The sequence below is a fragment of the Vombatus ursinus genome, unplaced genomic scaffold, assembly GCF_900497805.2.
Source record: "Vombatus ursinus unplaced genomic scaffold, bare-nosed wombat genome assembly UNPS02001419.1, whole genome shotgun sequence".
Classification (NCBI taxonomy): Eukaryota; Metazoa; Chordata; class Mammalia; order Diprotodontia; family Vombatidae; genus Vombatus; species Vombatus ursinus.
In genome coordinates, this window is record NW_020941197.1 from 16,982,373 (window position 1) to 17,001,236 (window position 18,864).

The 18,864-nt window shown below is 34.4% G+C and overlaps 1 protein-coding gene across 4 annotated transcripts in view; it reads right to left on the reverse strand.

The window, feature by feature from the left end:
• CD47 (CD47 molecule) overlaps positions 1 to 18,864 on the reverse strand; it is a 72,530-nt gene that overhangs the window by 4,436 nt on the left and 49,230 nt on the right. Inside the window, exons 5-9 of one of the 4 annotated variants that reach the window (XR_003569518.1) lie at positions 15,279 to 15,371; positions 13,872 to 13,964; positions 11,257 to 11,349; positions 8,546 to 8,592; positions 5,655 to 5,686 (exon numbers count right to left, since the gene is read on the reverse strand). Coding sequence is in view for 3 of the 4 variants with exons in the window: in XM_027866852.1 (XP_027722653.1) it covers positions 2,854 to 2,878; positions 5,655 to 5,686; positions 11,257 to 11,349; positions 13,872 to 13,964; positions 15,279 to 15,371 (336 nt within the window). In the remaining variant the exon portion in view is untranslated. Of the gene's footprint in view, positions 1 to 2,853; positions 2,879 to 5,654; positions 5,687 to 8,545; positions 8,593 to 11,256; positions 11,350 to 13,871; positions 13,965 to 15,278; positions 15,372 to 18,864 lie in introns of all 4 variants that reach the window. The other 3 variants (XM_027866852.1, XM_027866859.1, XM_027866869.1) reach the window with 3 other exon arrangements.

Below are 18,864 nucleotides of genomic sequence, written 5' to 3' on the forward strand. Positions count from 1 at the left end.
CAGAAGAAATACCTAATTGTCATTGATTCCATTCATTACATTTCTCTAAAATTATTGGTTAAAAAGACAGTAAATCATTAAACAAAAGATGAAATACAGTATTGAGGACTCAAAGTTCTCATATACGTCTTAGTGTCTTTCCAAAACTGTAAGAAAATAAGATATAACAGGAAAAAAGATACAGATCACCAGAATGTAGGTACAGGTAAACAAGGGACTACCCATTACCACATTCCATAGAAATCAATTCTCTTTTAAATAGCTTTCTATTTATTCTTAAATTACAACTAAATAAAAATTAATGGAACCTTCTCCATTCTTCTCCAAACAAAAGTGAAGCATGTTTGCAAAAAGTCTGTGACACAAACCAATACTAGTAAAGAATTTTTTGTGATCTCTACTGCACTCAATCGTTATTTTCAAAAGGCTTCACCAACACATAAGAGATTTTAGAAAAGCTGCAAGTTGACAATACCAGTGAGAAATTAACTGAACAAGAATCCAGGCCCTCCTAGCTCAGTGTTGCTTTTTGTTTCTGGGACGATACAAAGAAAAAAAAAGTGATATTTACATAGCACTTAAAACTTTGCAAAGCACTTGGCATGCACGATCTATGTGAACCTCTTAACCCTATGAGACAGGTCCCAGACTTACTATCTCCATTTTATCGATGAGGAAAATGAGGCAAAGAGGGTAGTAAATGTCAAAAGCAGGATTCCAAAAACCAGATTCCCCTGAATCCAAGCCCACCACCCCTTCTTTTAAGTCACAGCCTTTAAGGCAACACAGGAAAGATCAATGATCTACAACATTAACAGAAGCTATCCACTCTATAATCTCATACTCTTTCATGCAGGACCAAGGAAACACTGTAAATATTTATCATGCAAATCTTTTTAAAAATATGGAAAATCATGAACACATAGGGAAAAAGTGAATTCATAGGACATTAATATTTCAGAATTTGTATTTTCAGAAAGGAAAAACCAATAACATGCTTATGAAAATTTAAATAACGAAAAGGTATACTTGTAAACAATCAGAAAGTATTAGGGCTTATTTTGTGCCAAGTACTGTGTTAACTGGCTGGGGATATAAAGGAATGTAAAAATAGTCTCTGCCCTTAAACAGCTCATGTTTTAACATGGGAGACATCAAACAAGATATGTACAGAACAGATGAGTGGTAATCACAGAGGAGAAGGCAGCCAGGAGGAACTTGGAAAAGCCTCCTGTAGAAGGAGGCATTTTAACTCAGATCTGAAGGAAGCCAGAAAAGCTAAGAGAGGTGGAGATGAGAAAGAAGGGAGAGTATTTCAGGTATCGGGACAGCCAGTACCCATGACCTTAAAAAAAAAAGGGGTGGGAGGGTGGGACAAGAAGATCATAATGGTAGGAAGGAGCCAAGTTAGGAAGGACTTTACCGGTCAAAGAGAGGACTTTATAGCTGAACCTGGAAGTAATAAGGCGTCACTAGAGTTTATTGAGTAAGGAAGTGACATAGGCAGACCTATACTTTACGAAAAGGTGTGGGAGGGAATTAAACATCATTATGTTGGGGATCTTTTTAAAAAATTCTCCTTCAAAAATTTCGAACAAAGTCTGCATGAAAGCATAGAGATATTAAGTCCTCGAAGCAGACACAAGGATAAAAGAGATTCTGTCAAGATAAAGATAGACTCTAGATCAGAGGTATCAAACCACCCAGATTGCATATGTAGCCCATAATACTTCTGAGTACAGCCTGAACCAAATTAAACTATAATTGGAAGAGATTTAATAAAATAAATACAAATACAACAAAACATGGATAATATCAGTTATATGGTTTTTAAAGACAATATGGGCTACAGGGATCCTTATGCATGGTTTGGTGGCCCCCATTTCTTTGTGAGTCTGACACTACTTGTCCAGATCATTTGTGTCTTACAAAAACAAGCAATATTTTTGACAAGTTGAAGGATTTTTTTTTTTTTTTTTGCAGGGGGTAAGATATGATCTGAAACCATGACTCCACAGAAAGGACGGTTTATAGCTTAAAAGATTTTGGCATGTTCATGACATGACAGCATCCCTTTCATCACAGCAGGGTTACTAACATCAATGCAAAAATATTAGTTTTTTTAATTCCTAGATTGACATAAGTCTAAAGTTGCAATTGAATTCAGTACTCACCATCATTCATCATTCCTTTTGACTCTTTAAATGCTAAGAATTAGTAACAAGCCAAGCAAGCAGTTAGAAATTTTACACAATTAGCAATTAGGGCCAAGTAAAAAATTAGAAATATCATGCCAACTATCTAAATTCTATAGAACCTAATTAATTTCTAGGGCTACTTTCAAAATACTGAAAAACTTCAACCAGGTATGGTTGGGTTCTTTGAATCCCATACTTACTCCCTCTTCCCTCTCCATCCCCCATCCCAGCAGGGTCAATCTAAAGAAGTTACAGTTTAGAACATAAGCCCAGGCCTGGTCTAAGTTTTAAGAAAGCCAAGCTCTGGCCTTGCCCCATGATGTAATAATCTTAAGGTTTTGCCACTAAAATCCAGAACCTGCAAAGTTCACTGTGAACCACTGTGGCAACAAGGAAGTGGGAAGGTTTTCTCTTGCCTCTTATAGAGGCAAGTATGGTAGTGACAGAAGACATTACATTATCTCAGAGTTGAGAGCATCACAATAGCAACACTCTGAACTCTTAATGACTTAAGAAAAGAAAGGTCAAGAAGAACCTCAGTTTTCCACAAAGTAAGGTGGAAGCACTCTCTATACTACTGAGCCAGTCCAAGTTTAGGAACTGGTTTTGGGAAAAATAAAAAATTAAAAAAGAACAAGCTGTTGTAAACACCTACCATTAAGGGGTTCCTCTACAGCTTTCTGGAAAATATTTAAAATAAATTTATATAAAATTTTATTTATTTCATGCCCTTTCATACTCAGGCTACTTTAAGCTAATATTTCATAATACAATGGATTCTAATATCTAAACAATGCAAGAAAATAAAGGTTATAAGCTAGTAATACTCAGTTCATTAACTTGAATAGTAAGTGCACTCTTATTACTTATTTCCTATCAAGAGTTATTCTTTCTGTGAAGGAAGTGATTTCTTATTTAAAAAAATTAAAGCCACAAATAATAATCAACAGACCACCAACAACAAAAAAAGCAGTTAAAATGTTATTTCTGCAAAGAATGGGGATGAATAGAATCACCTTAAAAATCAGTCAAACTGAACCATGAAATGTGGAAGGAAAGTTTTATGGGTCAACAGGTAACAGTCATCCCTAAATTACACGCTTTAAAAAAATGATTATTATAGATCACAGAATTAGAGGACTGTCAAAGTCATCTGGTCCAACCCATTCGTCTTATAGAAGAGTCCCCAAGAGGCTGAGTAACATTAGCTTAGCTGCTGATTCCAATACCTTGTGGGAATAAGGAAGTACACAAAAATGGATTTTTGTAGCTTTTCAGGCATATACATTTTAAATAGTTTGTCTTAGACAAAACATTTAAGAATGTGTCTTTAACCTACTGTCACCAGCAGGTCTTGACTTGGATCATTTCTGGTGACGTGAAAATGGTCAAGCACTGACTAAATCTCTATAATGAGCCGAATGAAATAGCTTTTTTTTCCACGCAATGTTTCTTGGGCTGAGCACTACTTTTGGAATACTTGACTCAAAGTTCTCCCTTTTCTTTTCTCTCCCCAGATCATCTCTGTGCTCTTGACCAGTATTCTTAGAATATCTAAGATGAGGTAAAATTTGATGCAGTGAGGTCAGGAAGAAAAAATTATTGAAATGGAAAAAGAGTAGAAACTAAATAATTCACAAGATATAGTTTAAAAATTAGTTTTATAACATCTTTTTAATTTTATTTTTAAACAAATTTTATATTTAAATTTTATTTTAACACCAAAAGAAGAAATGTTGCAAATAGTTTACGTAATAATGAAACATTGTTTTTTGAATGTTTGATAGACCTTCTGGCTAGCCCTAGTTGTTCTTTCCCTTTGCGAGTTTATTTACAACTTGATTAATCTATTTTTTTTTGTTCTGGTAACTTAGATTGTTTCATATTTATGTAAATATTTATCCATTTACACTGTCAGTTCTTTTGGCATATAATTAGGCAAAATATTTTCTAATAATTTCCTTCATCTTTATTAGCTGTGAATTTTTTTGATTTTGATGCTAGTGATTTGTTTTTTCTTTTTTAATCAAACTAGCTAATAGTTTATTTTATTTTTGTTGAAAAAACTAATTTTATTAATCAACTCAATTAAGATATTTTTGCTTTCTATTTTATTAGTTTCTTTGATTTTCAGAATTTCTATATTGATGGTTAGTTGGAATTTTTTGATTTGTTGCTTTTTTAGTTTTTTTTTTTTTCCTCATTGCATATCTAACCCTTTTTCTGTTCTTTCTCACTTCCACAATTAAAATGTTCAGAGATAGGAATTTTTCCCTAAGGACTGTTTTGATCACCTCCCAATTTTTTTTTTTTAACACAGTCTCGTTGTTATTTTCTCGAATGAAATTAGCTATTGTTTCTATAATGTGTTCCTTGACCTATCAATTATTTAGGATTAATTTAGTCCTCAATTAAATTTTTTTGGGGGGGTGGGGGGTGGACCTAGGCAATGCGGTTAAGTGACTTGCCCAGGGTCACACAGCTAGTATGTGTCAAGTGTCTGAGGCTGGATTTGAACTCAGGTCCTCCTGATTCCAGGGTTGGTGCTCTATTGTGCCACCCAGCTACCCCTCTTCAACTAATTTTTAATCCTTTCTTCAGACTCTTTATTGAGTATAATTATTATTGCACTGTGGTCAGTAAAGGATATATTTAATATTTCTGCTTTTCCATACTTGTTTATGAAATTTTTATATACAAAAAAGGGTCAATTTTCATAAAACTGCCGTAAGACAGTTGAAAAATATTCCTTTCTATTCTCATTATGTCATGGCCCAATATCTACCATATGTAACTTTTTCAAAATTCTTTAACTTCTTCCTTATTTATCTTTTTGTTAGGTTTGTCTGAAGCAAGTCCCACGATTATCACTGCCCTCAAGGTTTGAGCTTTTGCAGGCTTCCTGTATTTCTCTCACTCCTTAGCTGCTCTGTCACTTTTCTGCTCCAAAGCCTACAGATGAAGGTTATTGGTGTCCCTGGCTTGTTCTTGCCCTAGTGTCCACAGAAAAAGGCTCCTAGTTTTCCTGGAACATTCTTGTCCTGGGACCTATCGCCATAAGCTCACAAAGTCCCTGACTAGCCCCCGGTTTGCTCTCTTTCCTACCTTATCAAGATCTAAGAAAAAACTGAAATTATATTTCTGTTTCTACAATTGGTCATGGTAGGAATTGTATACTGGTCTTAGCTGCTGTCACGAGTATACAGTTAATAAGCAATATTTGTAAAAGTAGACTTCCTAGTCTGGGTAAGAAATATCAATATGATTTTTAACATCCATTCAATCCTTTGCTACTAAAACTACTAATACTAGGTTCATGTATAGAATTGTACCTAATCATTAAGAAATACAAAACTAGAAAAAACTCTTGGTAGAAAATAAAAGGCTCAATATACACCGTTAGCAATTCCTTCATTCATCAGAGGTTTGGAACTCATTATCTAAATAGAAACTTACCCTAGATGGTGGTATAGTCTTCTGATTGGAAGCTGAAATCATTAAAATATCAAAAAAGAGAGGATCAGAATTTCACAAAAGATACTTAAGACAAATGGTATTTAATTTTATTAAGTTCAAAGTAGTTCAGTTCCAAAACTAAAGACGTCAGATACTACCCAAAAAAGCATTCTAGCCTTGGTCATCTATTAAAAACTGAATGCATCATTCAGCATTTGTATTGATGGGAGAAAGAAGTGACAAAATAATCTACCAAAATAGGGAATATGTACACATATGTATATACCTAAATACATGTAGTCTGTCACTTATACCAGCTGAGCCATCAAATGCACGCACGCACACACGCGCGCACACACCCCCACACACGCCCTCTCTAATTTGGACAGTGTATGGTGGGAAGGCAGAGTACAGTCTGTTCTTCTTCATCCTATATGATTGAGTTTATTCCTTTACTTCTCTCGATCTACTTACAACCTCCCTAATCTTCCTGGTTTAGAGTGTTCCAGAATCCTAACAAACAAAAGAAAATACAGTGAACTGGAAAATGATTTTTAAAAGACTAACTATGCTAGGAGGCCCTGGAAATCCCCCAAAGGTGATGATTCAAAGAATTATTAGCCATTCCCAGCAGGTCCCATCCATAAATTTCTTTAGAGATCGCTCTTTTTAGTCTTCTGCTAAACTTTTCACTAGTTTAGTATCAGCTAGGTCTAATTGGTTACAGGAAGAGGAAAGACGGGTGTGAGCAGGACAGTGAAGTGCAGAAAGGAAGGGGAGTTGAATGGAAAGAGAAAGAACAACTTTGACCTAAAACACCAAGAGAGGAGGAAGACACCAGAGTGGTTGAAGCCATTTCTAGAGCAAGCAATCAGAAATGAAATCTTGAGAATAACCTGGCAGCAAACAGAATATTTAATATTATTACTACACTTTAGGTAATTCACAGTCAAATCAATTGGAAGTTAATTGAGAATAAACTATTGTAATTTTTGGACTGGAGTTGTTTCATTTCCGTAGAAATTTTGCTTCTGAACATATTCAAAGAAAAAATTCATCCTGAGCATGGTGGTCTGGTTTTTCTGGTTTGTTCTCCTTACACTAAGTAGCCTTTTGTCCTCCTCCTATACTTTGTACAATTGACTTCTGTGCAACAGCCATATGACAGCTCAGGAATGGAATCTACAGATACAGTTATGTCTCCTGGGGAAGCTACCACGTGCAGGGCCCTTTCTTGACAGCTAACACAGTTAAGACTATCTCAAGGGTATAGAGTCACTCATGTTGGGGAAATGTGACTTACTTGGAAAGCTGAACAAGGTAAGAACTCTGTCTAAAAAGGGGAGGAGAGTATTAGTGAGGTGGTAAGCTCAAATACTGTTTCCTTTCTTCTCGACAAGTGAGAACTACAGAAATTTATGAAACATTTACACTTCTATAAAAGTTTATGTTGACAGACAGCATGTACTTCAGTCAAATCCTCCTCTTGCAGGGCCCATTCTCAACATATGCATAATGTAATTTAGAAATGAAACGAGGATTCTATCTGAAATTTTTGATAGGGGTACAAAATTTATTCTTAAACCACTGAATTGCATTTCTTAGCAGGATTGTGTTTTTGTGTAGGCACAACACCTACTTTTTCCTCCAAAATAACATTTAAAGAGAGTATTTTCATTTGTGTTCCCATCTCCTAGGTATCTGATTCCTAATTATTTTTAGGGAGTTATTTGTAAGGCAATCTTGCTTGGGCACATTGAAGAAACACATCTACAAAGAATAGTAACCACAAAAAAAAAGAAATTTATGTGACACAACCATATCTGTTGACCAAATCAGATCCCTGACCAAACAAATGTAAGTACATAAAAGCCAGATGTTACTAGACATTGTTTCTACTTTAATCCCACTTAAAAAGGTTGTTGTAAGAAACACGTTTTGCAAACCTCAGTGCTCTATGTAAATGAAAATAATTATTAATTCTTCCTAATAGGATGTATCAGAATTAAAAAGCCAAGGCCATAATATCGAGTGGCAAGTTCTTCTTAACTATAAATTAAATCCTTATCCATATAGACAAAGCCATATTTCCAATGCATCTCTGTACAGTGACCCTAGAACTTCTCTTCTGCCCTTCAACACACCTTAACAATTTACTTTTTAGTTTCAAAATAATCAGTAAAACCTTTGCTTGGCTCAGCCAGTGTCCTCTCTTTCCTTCACAGTCCAGAAGTAAATCTGATGATAAAGTGGCTTATATCAACCTAGATTTCCTTATATAAGAATCTGATTATATTAGACAGTAGAAGTGGCTTTTTTTTAAAGTAGGGAGACTTTCCAAGTGATATATGGAAACCCTAAGAAAGAAGCAAGTCTTACCTCAGTGATTCTAATTATCTCCCTTTAATCTTCTTTCTTATTCTATCCCATTAAGTTTTTATTCTCATCTCTTTGTCTCCTTTTGTCAATATCAAAACACCTCCCATTTAAAAAAAAATGCATTCAGTAAAAAAAAAAGCAAAAAACAAAAAACAACCAAAACTCCAGGAAGTGAATGCCAAAATTCTATGATAATGTTACAATTAAGGCTACAAATATAAATACTTAATGAAGAAAAATGCACAATTTTAAATTCTCATAAGAACAATGACTCACCACACAGGAGACAGTACAGAGTTTGAGAATTAAGTAGTTTAATGCTTAGTATATGAACAAGGCTATTCTAAAGCAGAACATGGGTAACAGTGAAAAACGATGGAAACATTTAATTTTTAATTTCAGATGAGTACATTCAAATTTGCAACCTTAATGTTACATTATGTATATGAACAAGGAAGATACGTAAATGCTCAATTCTACAGCACCACCACCTAAATAAAACTCCTCTGTACCTTTTCTCTTCTTGCTCATCAATTGATCGAGGGTGTGCCTCTCAACTCTGGCATCAAACAAGTTTGTTTGAAAAGTTAATTTAATATATTCTCAATAAGATGTAAGACTATATTCTTAATACATTATAATAAGTCCAAAACTGTGTAAAGTTAAAAAAAATCACTGTAGGTGCTTGTCAGAAATTTGTTATCAGGAGAATGCAAGTTCCTTGAGGGAAGGGGTGTTTTGTTATAGTGCTTTCACACATGGTAATATATGTTAAATTGATAATATAAAAACTATGGCTTTTTTCCAAAGTTGAAATTTATAATTGCCCAGATCGTACTTTCTAGGTCACCTTATTCTCAGTGTGGGCAAACAAAGAAACATAGGGAAAAAGTTACTAAATTCATAATTACTGTAAGTGTCAGGTTCATACTATAGCATACAAAACTATAGTAATGGAGGCTAAAGAAATGCTCTCCTCACTAACGGAAGTATTTCTGAGCCCAGTGGCAATTATCTTATAAACCAGAGATATCAAACTCATTGGCAGCTTGCAAAACTCCCCAGTGCTACCCAGAACAAGATTAAAATATAATTGGGAAATATTTAACAAAATAAACAAAAATAAAACACAACAAAGATAATGTTAATCTGAGGTTTTCTAATATGCTGCTACAGGGATCTGTTTATAAACCAATGGCTATGACAGACAGAGGCTAGAAGCACAACGCCATCACCTTCTAGGGAGGAAAAAAAGGAGGAAGAGAAATCTAACTGGTAACACACCACACGGTAGGTTAGATAGGCTATCAGGGAAGAAAAGAAAAACGGCTCTTCCAGATAGAGACAGCTCATACTATTTGATCACAGCAGTATAGACATTCTAGGTTATGAAACTGATCTCAAGTACATTTGCTAAATCATCAGTGACACCTTTAAGTTTCATGATGATTATTCTCAATCCACATAAGATGGATTCATAAAAATAGAATCTGCATCAACCCTTTGTATATGTCTAAAGCTACCAAAAAAGTTGATATTGCTTTGAGATTATTAGTCATACTTTTCAGATATAAGAAAGAAAAGTTTAGAAAAACTTGACTGTGAAAATGCTTACTGAAATTACAAATCAGATGAATCAGAGTAAAATTAGTTATATAAGGGTTTCCTTTAAATAGTGAGCTAGCTGTGTGTGTGTGTGTGTGTGATTTGTACATCATTAATTACATGGGTGAAAACCCAGAATGGACAACATAGAAACTTGGTGGGATTCACTGACAGCTGCCAGTTCAGAAAGGAAGGTAACATTTTGAAATGATATCTCACTTAAAAACTGATCTGGCTTACAAAAAGATTCATCTATACAACTTTAAATGAAATAACAGCTACTGAATAAAGTGAATCTCAGTGTACTAAAACCTCATCAATTTTAACTCCACTAACTTGAAATCTAAAATAATCTAGAGAGAAGTTGGTTTTGGGTTGTTATTACTGGATTTTTCTCAATCTGCTTTCAACTATGAAAAAGATGCTGATTAAGCAAATAAGTAGTGTAAACCAGATGAGGGGCAGAGGGGATGTTATATTCATTTAAAAGGACAAATTCTTTCCAAACCCTTTTGAAAAGCTGTTACATGGGAAAGTAAATTTTTCTCCTTAGTTTGTGAGGGTATAACCAGGAGCAATTAATAAAGTGAAGGCAATTTTTAGTTTAATATAAGGAAAAGCCTCTTAACAATTAGAACAATGCAAAAATGAATTTAGATTGTGATACCAGACATCTTCAAGCAGAGACTACACGATCAATTGTTGACAATCTTATAAAGGAAAAGTTTATTTTGGGAAAAGGCTGGTATGCCTGGCACATAGCAGGTACTTAATAATTGTTTACTGACTAGCTGACTAACTAGATGCCTCTGAGGTGCTGTTCTTAAGGCTCTATCATTTTATCACTCGGAAGTACCCATATACAAGCTAAAAGTCATTTGCAGAAATCAGGTTTTCTACAAATTGGTAAATAAGATATGGCTCAAGTGCCAAGTTTAAAAGCAATAATTTAAAGACAAAAAAATTTTAAAACCCTACAAAGTTTGAATTCTAAAACATTTAAAATGAAAAAAAAAATAAGTATTTTAGAGCAGAATGTAATTTCATATTTAAATTAATTTTAAAAGTTTTTGAAACATGCTTTAGAATTCTTTTTAGAATTCACTTTTTAAAATGAATGAAAATAGATTTTGTTGTTAGTATTTTTAAAGAGTTTTAAAGTTCTGCATTATTTAAGTTATGTATTATTCTCTGCACATGAGAAGCCACCACATCTACTAGTTCATGGGTAGGCTGATTTGCAAATGGCTAGGATTCTGCAAGTTAACATACACAAATTAATATTCTGATTCAAAATTATTCTTTTCTGTTCATTAAAACAGGTATTGACCCATCTCTAACATGAATTTAACTAAGTGGACATTTCTTTAAAGGTAGACTATGATACCAGCCTCCTATTAATTCCAACTGTCTCCTCTCTCTAAATGGTCTGAAATAACTGAAATTAGTTGTTGTGAAAAGCACTCCAACCCCAAAGAATTATTATTCTCTTTAAAATCTTATTTTTAAACTCAAAGCTTCTCATAATCTTTTCTACCCTTCAAATGAATAGGCAAAATTTTTAAATTCTGTAATTCAAGTTTTCAGAATAAAGTGACAGAAAGTAAATTCTACTTACCTACAAATTTCATGTAAACTAGACCAAGCAATTCTGCAAGGGCAATGATACCCAAGCCTGAAATCATGAGAGGGCCCTGCGTAGGGGAACATTCTGCCAAAAAATAAATATTATTTTGCGTTAGAAACTTACATGTAACAATTTCACCTATTCCATATAGATACATAATAAAAGTAATAGCAAGGTACTACAGTGGATAGAGTGCTGGATTTGGAGTCAGGAAGATCTGAATTTAAAATCTTATGTGACCCTGAATAAATCATTTACCCTCTCTCAGCCTCAGGTTCCTAAAAATGGAGGTGATAGCACCTACCTTGAAAAATTTTGAGTATCAAATGAAATGATATAGATAAAGTGCTTTGCAAACCATAAAGCAGTATACAAATGCTAGCTGTTGTTACTATTACTGTTATTATTACTGGCAGAATGAACAGCAGCTCATTCTATGACTGTTCTCAGTTATCAAGAAAAAAGAATGACCTACTTGATCTCATTAAAGGGCAAGTGCTAAAAACGCCATGAAAACTTGGATAAATGTCAATTTTATCTTTATTTTATAACTTTAAAAAAGTTATACACAGCTGAATATTATGTTATAACATAATTGCCTGGGTTTCTGGAGTCAGTTATTTCAATAAAATCAGCTGCAATGATTAAATCTGTTATTTTAGATAGAAATTCAATATCAAATGTTCTTATTTCCTCTATATGTAATAGGCAAGTTTTTCAAGGCAACTATATTCTTGTCCTTAAATTTAATAGGATCCATTAGTGGGATGTTCAGTAGAATTCAATACACCAAGATCTTAGCAATAAAGTAAGAAGATTCAGACTATTGTGCTAGAAAACATTATTATTCATTATTGGTGCAACATCCATCTTCACCAATCATGGAAATAAGTACTTGCTTACTCTTGATATACCTATCTAAAAATAGGGCCCAGGCAAGTGCTAAGTGCCTGATAAGGCAGGGGTAGAAGGACTCTTGTAAGTTTCCTGTAACCACTTTTGACCTGTGAAGAAATTCCCAGAATAGGCACTGCACTTCTAACGATGGAAAATGTACTTGTTCTCATACACACATGGCATAACCATCAATTTTGAGGGAGAAGGTCATGCTTAAAGACCTCAAAGATGGCTCCAGCAGAACCAGGCTGACCTTAGAAAAGGCTGAGTAGAATCTGAGGAGGAATATTCAATTGATGTTTCAGCATCAGTTTCTCCACTTTTGGAAAAAAAAAAAAGATACCAGTCCTGCATTTTCTCTCAGAACTGGAGCTTTGGACTCTGAGCTCATGAGACCTCACCGAAGACCTACTACTAAGACAGTGGATGATTTTAAAATTATGAATTTGAGTAATTCTGGCATCTAATGAATTAGATTTAAGGGAAGTCAGATATGCAGTTATCTACAGTTGTCACCAGAAGTACCATAAAAGCCTAAGATTCTGAGAGATGATACAAACTGTATCAGGGTCAGAAAAGAACTGAAGACCTAAAAGATGATGGTCACATAAATAAAATGATCCTTGGGCTTTGCAATCTCTAAAAGTTTCACTGTTATAACATAAGACCAATCAATGGAAGTCATGCGTTTGAGCTTCTCATCCTAGAGCTACATATAAATGTCTCTGGGCCTTTGTCTGCAAAATGGATAGTCTTGTTTTTTAAAATGATGTTGAATTCCATCTCAGAAGACCATTATTATGAGGCATCTAAAATGGGTAACTTAAATGAGGAGCAGGTGAGCTCACTGATTATCCTGTTACAAATTCACTTTCAAAATCTGAGAGGACACTGCCATTTCACTTACCTATGATTATTAGCCTCTAAGTTCCATGAGGGCAGGAACTACCATATAAAAACCTGTGTTGTACATAAGACCCAGCACAATGCTCTGCTTATAGAAGCCTCTATTAAAATACCTGTCAAATGAATGAACTGAATAATGTGTTCTGTTTTGTCTATTTGCATTGGTCTGCCTTTTCATGCAAGAAGGAAAATTCCTGGAGGACAAGGGGCACCTGAATTTTTATAAGCTGCATGACAGGCCTAGCTAACTATGATAGCTTAAGCGCTAAATAACAGGAATACTGCTAAATGTTATACAGACTTTAAAAAATGAAAAGAATCTGCGTTTGATGGATTTATAATACTTATAAACTAGCATCCTAGGAATGGAGTAAAAATGTGAGACAACATTGTTATAACACTCTTAGCTCCTTTAATGAAATGGTGAGAAAATATTTTAAGAAAAAATACCTTGGCTAGATAACAAATGTCCTATTACACCAAGAAGAAAATAACACTGCTCCTATTTGGCTTCAACATAAACCACTGTTGGTTTTGTTTGTTTGTTTGTTTGTTTTAGCAGTCTTCCTAAATAGGTACTAACTACAACTTTGTGCACAAACCAATGATCAGGCAAGCCACTTACAGTAAATATTCAGATAGCAAAGGAGAAAGAAATTGTTTTTGTTGGACGGAAATGAGTTTTTAAAATTTTTTTTTTAAAAAGCCCACTTAGGACAAGAGAAATTGTTTCAATGTTATAGCACTATTAGTGCAAATGAAATGAAACTTAACTATTCCATATATAAAAATGTGTTTCTTACTTGTGATACACAGGCTTAGTCCAATTACAGCAAGTACGTAACCCAGTAACTGCAGAATCAATATACCAATGGCAAAGAGAGTCATCCCAAAAGCTGGAAAAAAAATATTATTACAAAGACTACTAAAGAAAAACCTTAAAAGCTCTTATTTCTCTTTGGGTGTTTAAGATCAAACAACTGAATGCTAATTCTTTGGTTCCTTATTTTGGGAAATTACAGGCAAGTGTCATTAGAAAAATAATAGGAAGTTTACATTTCCTGCAGAAATCTAATAGTCTGTAGAACTATTTAACCTAAGTACTAGTCCTCTGTTCTACATTCATTCCAAAGATCAACAATTTATTCCAACAGTCAGGAGTCTAAGCCCAACATTTTTAAAAACATGTAATATCTTAAAGTCAATGATACTTTTATAATTTCCACATATTTTATATATTTTTCTTTCCATATGGCTTTTTCATGCTCACACAAAACTGCTCTGGTGAAGAATTTCATTATGCAAATGTGTTCATTCTTACAATAATTGCAATGTCTACCAAATTACCTGGCTACCTAATGAGGTTTTTGAACTCATAACACACAAACCCCCTCTATTCTCAAAATGCTCTAGACTCCATTTACATGACCAAAAGACTAACAGATACCAGAAAGATTAGAATGTTTATTAATAAAAAATATTTTGGCAATTTATCACCAAGGGAAAATAAATCAGCTAAAATGACATTGTAATACAATGTTCTCATGGAGCACACATTTAAATAAAAAAATTGAAACAACAAAGATTGATGTACATACGGCCTATTCATCTCACTCCCTATTAAATTATAAAGTTCAAAGTTTACCAATAAAAGACCAAAGGGCATTTTCTGCTTTATTAATTAAAACACCATTTTGTAGAACTTTTTTTTTAAATAATGCAAATAATGAAGAAAGAAGTGGGAAAGGGATTAGCTTAGCATATCTATCATATTTTTTTTTTGAAAGAAGGCTGTTAGAAAGTGTGTGTTGACCACATTATTTTTATTTCTTATGAATCTAAGATGTAGAAATTCTTTGTGGAAAAGGTTTTACTTTGCTTTTTTCCTTTATGATGACAAAACTGTGATAAGAATAAAAAGAAACATCAAGCCATTACACAGCATGATTTCAAATCCACTGACTGACATCAAATATATATGAAAATAGTTCATGAAATAAAACTACCTTTTACAAAGTTCTGAATGCCTCCAAAACCTAAAGCAGCTTTAAAATTATATCATAGTTTAAAGGTTATAATGCCAAGAATAACTTGAAAAATATTTGAAGCTATTTCTGCTTAAAATTTTAAAAAATTTCCAGCAATGATGAAAAATAAATAAATACATGGCAGATGGGAGAATCCTATTATAAAAAGAAATTAATCCTTACCTGTCATAAATACACAATATTGGAGTAGCACTAATGTCACAGTAGGGATTACAATTAAACCAAGTCCAGAAGCATTCTTTACTGAATATTCACCTGTTAATAGCAAAAATACTTTTAATTTTTTGGTATATTAAATTATACCTACATTAAAGATAAAATATTTCATAGCTTTTTAAAATATGTAATACTTTCTAAACTATTTTAGTGAATAGATCAGATATTATTATTCACATGTGAAGAAAGTTAGGAAACTTAAGTGTTATAAAGTAGCAAGACCAGTAATTAAGCCTCAACAAAAACTCAATTCATTTCAGATTCAGTTCTTCGAAAACTGAACTCAACATCCTGCCTGCCTCTAAAACTAATTTTCTACTTCCAACTACTAAATTTCTACCTGTCACTTGAATTCTTCCATTATTCTTCTCTTAATTATCTCTGTTATCTATCCCTAAGTTCTGTCATGTTTTCATTCATAGTAGATTCAGTCTCTCATATTCACCCTTTAACATTCCCACTGTTACTATGCTAAATCCAAGTCCCTTATCACCTCATGCCTAGATCACTACAACAGATGCCCATCTGTTTTCTAAAATTCCAATCTCTCCACCATTTAATCCAATCTGCATGCTGCTAAAAGATTAATTTCTCCTAATATTTTCAAATATTCTTCAATTCAAGAGCCTGTGATGATTTCCTACTGCCCATCATGTCTCCAAAATTTTATGGCTAGTTTTCAAAGTTCTCCATGATTTATCCCCACACTAACTACCAATCTTATTTCTGAATATTTTCCAAACATGTAAAATGCTGCAGGTCTGTTTCTATGGCAAACATGCTCAGAATTTCACTTAAAAAACAAAACAAAAAACAGAATCACTGAACTTGATAGGACCTCCAAAATGGCCACTGAGAATAATCCACACACAAAAGGAATCCTTGATATAATACTCACCAAGTAATCATTCAGCCTCCACCTGAAAACCTCCCAGGAGGGAGAATGCACTACTCTCAAAGCAGTCCATTCCTCTTCTGGACTGCTCTGATTATTAGGAGATTTTCGTGACATCAAGTTGCCTGACAATTAAGTTACTGCCACTTTGCAACTTTTACCCATTGTCTTCAGGGGCCAAATAGAACAAATCTATCTCTCCTCCACATGACAGCCCTTCAAATACTTGAAGGCAATTGTCATACTTGCCCTAAGCCTTCTATTTTCCAAGCTAAACATGACCAATTCCTTCAACCAGTCTTCAAACACTCCAGCCTTCTTAAACCACTGCAGCAGAACTGAACACAACAATCCAGAAGAGGCAGAGTACAACAGAACTACGACTCTGTTATTCCTGGAAGTTATATCCCTCTTAATGCAGCCCAAGATCATGGCAGATTGGGGGGGGGGCGCTAATTAAAAAAATAATAATGACTTATATTGAGTTTACAATCCACTAAAACCTCTTTAATGCAAAGCCTTCCCTTGAACTGTCAACTCCTACCAGTTACCATTTCATAATTCTTCCTCAACAGCTTTCTCTTTAACCAATGTCTCACCGCTGTCGTTAATCTCTTGAAATCTGGCTTCTAGCACTCTACGAAAACTGCTTTCTCAAATGTCAATAACCTTCAATCGACAAACCTGAAAAGTTTCCCAGTTTTCATTCTCCTTACCTCCCTGCAGCACTGACATTACAGACTCAACCCCTTCCTTCTGCACTGCTCTATTCTCCCTTGGCTGTTTCCTTCCTTGGCTCATTGCCCTCTTCCCAACAATTTAAGGTTGTTCTCCAGTCTTCTCAGTCCTTGACCTCTTTCCTTTTTCTACACTCGATCCCTTGGCAATTTCATTTGCTCTTACCGTTTCACCTATTATTTTCTGCAGAGAAGGCTCCCAAATCTCTACCCAGCCTGTCTTTTCCCTTGAGACTTTCCCTTTTCCTTGACTTTAATCTACAGATTCTACCTGTAGATGCAAGTTCTAGATACTTCAAACTCAGTATGTCCCTAAACTGATCTTGCTGTCTTTCTCCAAAAACCTGATCCTCTTTCAGACTTCCCTATTTTTGTCTGTGGCACCACCATTTACCCAGCCTCTTACTTTTGAAACGTTATGGTGTTAGTTTAGCTCTCTCGTGTTTTTGTATCCAGTTACCAACTATAGATTCTAGCTCTGAAATGTGGTTATCAGCATTCTCTTCCTCTCCATTTGCCACCACCCTAGTACAGTCTTATTGCCACCTGCCAGGACTATTGCAGTAACCTCCTAAACAAATCTTTCCACCTCTCCCTTTCCAAACCACTCTTCACACTTTTGTCAGATTAATCATTATTAAGAAATGTGGTCATGTTACTCTTTTGCTCAAGACCCTGGAATGGCTTCCTAAACATGATTAAGTTAAGTTCAAACTCGGCCTTGCATTGAACGTCTGTTATAATCTGCTATCAAGTCTATTTTTCAAGCCTTATATCTCATAGTACTCCCCTCCATTCTTTACATTTCAGTAAAACTGAACTATACATCACTCCCCATCAAGTTCTGAATTTCCTATCACACAGCTACCTACCCATCCCTAGAATATCTTCCCAATGCCGTTTTACATGTTCAATTCTTACCAATACTTTGAATCTTGACTTACATACCACCTTATCCATGGAGCCTTCCCTTGGATTCCCTATTTAGTATGGACGTTTTCACCTCCAATCAATAAACATTTATTAAGCACAATCTCTCATGGCACTTTGCTTTCATCTCTGTGCATTTTTGTTTTATAATACTCACATATGTCATGTACCTGCCCCTCTAAAACATAAGTTTTCAAGAAGTTTACAATTTAGATAAGAGAGCATCTTATCTAAATTTTTTATTCCCCCCCCCCAAATTACTAATATAGCATTCTGCTGGCAGTATGTGTTTAGTATTGGGTTAAAGAGATGTCAACCTGCCCACTCCTTTGTTCAAGAAGTTTTCCCTACCTATCCAAATCTTATCCACCAAGTTCTTCAAAGTTCAAATCAAGCCCCACCTTTCCCCAGAAGCTACTAAACCATATCAGCTCTTAGTGATTTCTCCCTTCTGCTAATCTTTACAAAGATATCAGTTTATTTAGTCCTTTACAAGGACACACAATACAATTCTGTGTGTATATATGATAATTCTGTGCATAAAAATATATGCATTGTGTACACACACACATATATGCATGGTAAACATGTGTGTACATGTGTGTATTGTGTGTGCAGTGCAAGCACATATGCAAACATAGAGATGATTCGTGTGTAAATACACTTATGTATATACATATCCATAAATATACATGCGCATATATGTAAACAGCTAAAACTTATACAAACCTATGTATGTGCATATCCACATACATGCCCATGCCTTTTATTTATCTAAACCAAGGTTCTTATAATAAGAAAATAAGCAGGCAGTAGGTCTTACAATATTTTTTCTTCTCGCACAACACCCACCATACTGCTGGGAATATAGTAGGTGCTCAGTATTTACTGACAGACTAATTAACCTTAAAACTGAGCCTCACGTGGTCAGTATATCCCAGGGTCCAGAGCAGGTGCCACTTTAAAACAA